Source organism: Camelina sativa, chromosome 9, assembly GCF_000633955.1.
Source record: "Camelina sativa cultivar DH55 chromosome 9, Cs, whole genome shotgun sequence".
Taxonomy (NCBI): Eukaryota; Viridiplantae; Streptophyta; class Magnoliopsida; order Brassicales; family Brassicaceae; genus Camelina; species Camelina sativa.
In genome coordinates, this window is record NC_025693.1 from 6,421,563 (window position 1) to 6,427,651 (window position 6,089).

The 6,089-nt window shown below is 37.3% G+C and overlaps 2 protein-coding genes across 2 annotated transcripts; both read right to left on the reverse strand.

Annotated features, from left to right (window-relative positions):
• On the reverse strand, positions 456-3,023 carry LOC104710617 (carbamoyl-phosphate synthase small chain, chloroplastic). The gene is made up of 10 exons (XM_010427251.2): positions 2,783-3,023; positions 2,519-2,651; positions 2,336-2,424; positions 2,185-2,245; positions 2,023-2,090; positions 1,794-1,922; positions 1,580-1,689; positions 1,146-1,493; positions 846-1,011; positions 456-715 (listed from the first exon to the last, which is right to left on the reverse strand). The coding sequence occupies exons 1-10, from the start codon at positions 2,919-2,921 to the stop codon at positions 666-668; spliced, it is 1,293 nt and encodes a 430-aa protein (XP_010425553.1). The 5' UTR covers positions 2,922-3,023; the 3' UTR covers positions 456-665.
• On the reverse strand, positions 3,512-5,822 carry LOC104710619. Its single transcript, XM_010427252.1, has 9 exons — positions 5,663-5,822; positions 5,133-5,565; positions 4,986-5,019; positions 4,702-4,902; positions 4,488-4,577; positions 4,277-4,342; positions 4,086-4,177; positions 3,935-3,982; positions 3,512-3,809 (listed from the first exon to the last, which is right to left on the reverse strand). Exons 2-9 carry the CDS (start codon positions 5,459-5,461, stop codon positions 3,725-3,727), a joined length of 945 nt encoding a protein of 314 aa, XP_010425554.1. The 5' UTR covers positions 5,462-5,565; positions 5,663-5,822; the 3' UTR covers positions 3,512-3,724.

Genomic DNA, 6,089 nt, shown 5'->3' on the forward strand with positions numbered 1-6,089 from the left:
AAAAAAAAAGAGAACAAGAAATTGCATACCTTAAAATAAGGATAAAATCGTGTACTGTCTTTTATTTTTGTGGGTACTGCAAGCCCGGGTTTTGCCATGTAGCTTGGAGCAAGTGCGTTTAACGTCTTCATAGTTGTTTTAAAACTCTTGCTTATTGAGAATCTTGACCTTTCGAATATAGCTTCAGCATTGATATACCTCGCATTTTGACCAACAATAATCAAAAATGTTGCAAGCATTTCTTCAACTGAAACATTTCTTGTATCTCTTAAACCCATCTTCACTCTAAATATGTTGCATAGCTTTAGTTGTTTCACTAGTTTATTAGATTTAGGTATTTCATTAGTTTATCAGATTTAGGTATTTCATTGATGAAAAATGAATCCATTTAGAACTTAAAACATACAAAACCACAATATCATTTTACTATTTTTATTACATAAAAGGATCACCAATCAAAATATATACCTTACATTTCTCTTTTTGTTATAAAAATTTCAAATTCTTAATTATTCAATAGATGTGTGTGATGGGCACTTAATACATGTCACAGCGAAAACAATAATACCACTCCATTGTCACTAACAAAACAGTAGATTTTATAAATTTAAGTGCGATGATTCAAACAGTAAATAGTACAAAACAAAGATTACTTCTCCCATTGATCAGGAGCTCTGTTTCGATCTCTTCATCAGCTCTATGAACTCTCTAAATGCTGCATTCACAGGACAAAACAAAACAAACATACAAAAGTCATATTAATCTTCTGGTTTTTCAGTACAACTGAAGCATAAGTGTCTTTGACCGAGTTCAGACTCGGTGTATGAAATAGAAAGGACAGTTACCGTTATCAGAGTCGTGAGGTCCAGGGGAGGCTTCAGGGTGGTACTGGAGAGACATGACATTCATTGCCGGGAAAGATAGACCTGCACAGCTTCCATCATTCAGATTGACATGTGTCACTTCCACTCCTCCGGGAAGTGAAGCTGGATCAACAGCATAGTTGTGGTTCTGACAAAAATTACAGACAAAGACAATGAATGATATCACAACCAGATTCAGATTCTGTCAAACTTGAAACCATGTTTTCCAAGCACAAAAGTTCCAAACTTGAGCTGAAAAGAATAAGACGAAAGGAAATATACCTGAGCACTGATCTCGACCTGGCCAGTTCTGTTGTTACGAACTGGGTGGTTTCCTCCATGATGACCAAACTTCATCTTGAAGGTCTTACCACCCAAAGCTTGGCCAAGCAACTGATGACCCATACAGATTCCGTAAACAGGGACTTTACCGAGAAGCTCTTTAACTGTCTCAACAGCATATGGCACAGCAGAAGGGTCTCCAGGACCGTTGCTGAACAGAATCCCATCTGGATTCATTTTCAGCGCTTCTGAAGCTGGCCATGTCGAGGGAACAACAGTGATTTGACATCCGTAAGATGATAGACGTCTTAGGATGTTTTGCTTGATTCCAAAATCGTAAGCGATAACCTTTGAATTCAAGAGAAGAAAAAGAGAGTGAGGAGATGGTTCAGAGCATTGATAAGAGAAGAAGTAAGAGAAGTAACAATACTCACTTTGTAGGATTTCCCATCGCGTGAATTCGTGTTGAAATCCCATTCAGGGTTTGTTTTGTCAACCCATTCATAAGGAGATTTACATGAAACATCACTTATTAGATCAATACCTACAAGAATTCAAAACAAGCAGACCAAAGGAGTTCAATATTCCAAGGGTTATATTATAATATAATGCAACAAAAGAAAAAGGAAACGGTACAAGAATTCTGACCTACGATATCCCATGAACGAGACATTTGCAGAAGTTCATCATCTGTTTTGGACTCTTCTGTGCTCAACACCCCGATAAGACTACCATCTTCTCTCAACCGACGGGTGATTGCTCGAGTGTCAAGATCATCTAACAGTGTTTACGAAAACATCCCCAAATAGAGTAATCAGACATCCAATTTTATAACATGTAAAAGATCTACATAGTATAGTGAACACAAGGAACTTACAAACTCCCATGATGTTCCTTTCGGTTAGATAGTCAGCAAGTGTTTTCGTGCATCTCCAGTTTGAGGTACTGAAAAATTTACAATTCGAAAGTAAGGGACTTTTAATGAAGACACACCCCAAAGAAACATGCTTGTTCCCGTGCAATCGAATAAAACACTAACCTGATGCTTAGATTTCTTATCACCAAACCAGTAAGAAAGCATTGTCCAGATTCTTCATCATCTAGAACAACAACCATTACAAATGTGATAAGAAACATAATGAACATAAGCTTTAACAGTGTATAAGAATTTTCCAAAACTTGCTACTCACCGGGATTAACACCAGTGTTACCAATTTGTGGGTTTGTCATTAGCACAAATTGCCCAGCGTAACTAGGATCAGTTAGAATTTCTTGATACCTTCCAAATGACAAAACAAAACGGAAGATTCAGTAAGCTCTCAAATTAACAATCTCTGATACACAAATCATGTAATGAAAGAACAAAACTTTACCCAGTCAAGGAAGTGTTAAACACCAATTCTGCAATTCGAGTTCCTGGAGCACCAAAGGTCTTAGCAGGCCAGATTGAACCATCTTCTAACACAAGCCTAGCATTGTACGAAGTCCAAGGTTTCTCCGCAACACCTAAAAATCAAGACTTTTTCACATCATCATTCCCCCCTCAAACGAAGAAAAAATCGAAACTTTATCCTTTATTAAAGAAATCGACTAGGGTCTATACAATAACATTCCCAAAAGCAAAAAAAAAAATTTACCAGATGTTGACAAAGTGAGTGGAGAAGCGGAGCATCGGATGATCGAAACCCTAAATCCACGGCCGCGACGGTCGAAGGAAGGCTGGGAAGATAAGCTAGTAGGCAAAACAAAGCCCAGAGTCCTCGTTGCCATGGCCATGTTGTTGGTTCTACTCAGTGAAGTTGAAAGGAGACAGTGCTTGAGAGAGAGAGAGAGAGAGAGAGAGAGAGAGAGAATAAAGAAAAGAAACGGCGTCAAGGTCTTTTTGGTTTAGGGTTGGGCCGATAGCCTCATTTTTGTTATCTTTTATTTTTTGACTTTTGTTGACTTTTCTTCTCTAGTAACTTTGTCACATACTATATCTTAGCTTTTTTGTTAACGAACTATTTGAAAGTATATACTATTATAAGATTCGGGTTCGAGCCTGATTTGTTCATTCTTGAAGTACCTTAAGAGATTCTCCTCCGGTGACTGAAAAGATTGTTGGTAGAGTCACGCAACGGTTTGATGATACCGACGAGAAGGTGAAACTGCGTTTGAAGACTCGTAACCAAAATGTACCGTGATAAAACGGTGAGGATTCGCGGAAAACTGTTCGAAAGAGGTAGTGTTTGATCAGACAGGATTAGGCAAAATGATTCAAATCAAAAAGGACACTAGTACAAGCTTGGTCTGGCACACAACAAAGGAAACATTTGATGACCTCTGGTTGAAGCAGAATATCCCAGCCATTACGATTGCTAACAGAATTGGCGATAAAGTATATTTTATTTATCGACAAGACGATTGGAAATGTACTAAAAACTGTGGTGATTACATTGATCTGTTCTGAAGTTTTTAGACATATGGGGTAAAAAATTTCTGTTTCTTTCTTTCTTTCTTTCATTGTTGTAACTTGTAACCATCGAAATGAAGCGAGAATTGACTCTTACGAGGCAAAAGCTCTTGGATTTGAAGTCACTTCAGGTAACGAGTCTATTTTTTATTTTGACGATTATCGCATAGACGCCATAAGAAGGAATATGCAGTAGTGCTACCAACAAATACCTGCAGGTGCATGCATTAATAAAAAACTGTTAAGGATCGGCGAAACAATGCAGGCAAAATAATTTCATTCTTCTTCTCAGTACCAATCCTGACTGATCTAGTATGTAAATGTTTTGAAAGCTTACCATACTGGAGCCATGTCTAATGACAAGTTGAGAAATGGATATGGCCACCTAAGTCAGTCGAGGAATAGAAGTGTAAGATAAATCAAGAACTGACTGTAAGGTATAAAAAAATGACAGAGAAAGAGGATGAAGAAGAGTTCTTAGTTCTTACCCTACTGAGATAAAAACATGGAGAATCCATTGGAAAAGAACGAAACATCCTGTCCACAAGATGAAGTAAGCGAACCTGAACAAGGGAAATTTCTGCAAAGAAACACCAAAAAAAAAACCTCAGGTTGATACATTCATGAAAAAACAGAACTTGTTGTAACATCATATGTGCAGAAGAAAGAAGTGTGTTACCAGACGGTTAAGAGATGTGTCAATAAGTAGCAAAACGAGGTTGCTCGTGTGCAAATTCACAGTCATCTGAAACACACAAATTTTGCACTAGAAAAATTGAGATAGAGTAAAGAACATATGCAACATAGAAAGTGCGTAGAGCCGTGCAAAGGCTTCAAGCCTTCAACTATTATACGGTAAGGAGAATTCTTTATGAGATGTGAAAACTTACGAAACTCATCTCATAGTCCTGTAACGACAGAAACGGGAAAATCACGGTCCAATATATACTGTCAGTAAGCACAGATGCTCCAGCACCCATCTGTTTTTCAACAACCAAAGCGCACAAAGTAGTACGTACCTCAGTGATCACAAAATATACTACTAAAGCTATTATCAGAAATCTGAAAGTTACAAATTATACATATCCAAAGATTTGAGTCTACCTGATATATAATCTGAAAGAGATGGACAAATGAGTTTAGTGCCTTTGAATCAGAAGTTTTACTCTTCTCGAACGAAACCAATTTGTCCCCATTGATAAGGGGAGAACGAAACCCGTTCTCTGCATCATTTCCTACTTGATCAACCATGTTACGTTGCTTCTTGTATTGAAAACATCCATAAACTGAAAGCACTGATCCCATCTACAGAACAAACACATTTCATCATCACTAAATTTGACTATAAACCATATACATATATACACAACATCGAGATCAAAACATACCCCAAAGTAGATTGCTATCAACGTGAATGTCCACCTACCAATCAAAAACACCAAACACATCTCATAAATCTCAATCAGAATCATTCTCAAAGCCTTAAAAGTTCTTCACTTTACACATAATAAAGGAGAGATTTTTACAGAACTTACTGAGTGTAATAGTAGTAAATACGCCATCCACGGTTAACAAGACGGACAATGTTGTTAACAAGAAGAAAGCAAAACCCGAGAACCCGGAAACCCAGTAACCAACCCGGATGGATTCGCTTAAAACAAGGTCTCCAAACATCATCAATGCACAGAACATCACCATCATGACCATCTTGTGGTGGTTGAGTTTGTACTGAACTATCTTCGTACTTCCATAAGACGAATAAAGAAACAATCATTGGAGTTATTACCCATATCGCACAAAGTAACACTCTCCAGTTAAACCAGTACTCAAAACTGGTCAATCCCAAAACATTCTCAAGATTCATTTTTTTTTCCTTTCTACAGTTGATCCGTCTGAATAATTCGGATCTTCAGATCCGAATCTCAATTGGATCAGTACCGGACTTGAGAAACCAGATCAGACCCGTCTCTGCAGATGAATTAAAGTAACTTAATTGATTAACAATTCACATATAGAGAGATGTTAATATTAGGATTAAGTAGTAGCTTGAATACTTAATACTTACGTAATGTTAGGTTTCTTCTTGTTCTTGTTCTTGAGAAGTAACGTGAATTGTATGTGTGTGATGGAGAAGTCAAATTGCAACTTTGATAGCGTATGAGAGATATCGTAAAAATCTCCAGAATTATCCAGTGGCGGTGTTAGAGGCCCACTAAAATGGAGAAATCGAAGAACACAGAGTGGGAGACAATGACAGGTGGGACATTTGAAACGGCGTCGTTTTGAGTCGTGTGTAGGTGGGACATTTGAAACGGCGTCGATTCGTGTGTATTATACTTTACATAGGCATAAACATGACAAACATTTCTTAAAGGAAAGATATCTACCAGCTCATCATATTCTTTTTACTATTTATGGTAAAGTCTAAAATAAGTTTTTTTTTTTGGAGGAATGGCAAAAAAAAATATTAAAAGATTTATTGTATTTGGTTA

Bases quoted from the DNA above. Each gene is read 5' to 3' on its own strand.
- LOC104710617 (XM_010427251.2), bottom strand. From the start codon at position 2,921: ATGGCCATGGCAACGAGGACTCTGGGCTTTGTTTTGCCTACTAGCTTA. The intron at 2,246-2,335 runs GTGAGTAGCAAG...TTGTTGTTCTAG, and splicing joins TAACACTGGTGTTAATCCCG to ATGATGAAGAATCTGGACAA. The intron at 1,923-2,022 runs GTAAGTTCCTTG...AAACACTGTTAG, and splicing joins AAGGAACATCATGGGAGTTT to ATGATCTTGACACTCGAGCA.
- LOC104710619 (XM_010427252.1), bottom strand. From the start codon at position 5,461: ATGAATCTTGAGAATGTTTTGGGATTGACCAGTTTTGAGTACTGGTTT. The intron at 4,903-4,985 runs GTATGTTTTGAT...TTTGTTCTGTAG, and splicing joins TGATAGCAATCTACTTTGGG to ATGGGATCAGTGCTTTCAGT. The intron at 3,983-4,085 runs GTAAGAACTAAG...CGACTGACTTAG, and splicing joins CATGTTTTTATCTCAGTAGG to GTGGCCATATCCATTTCTCA.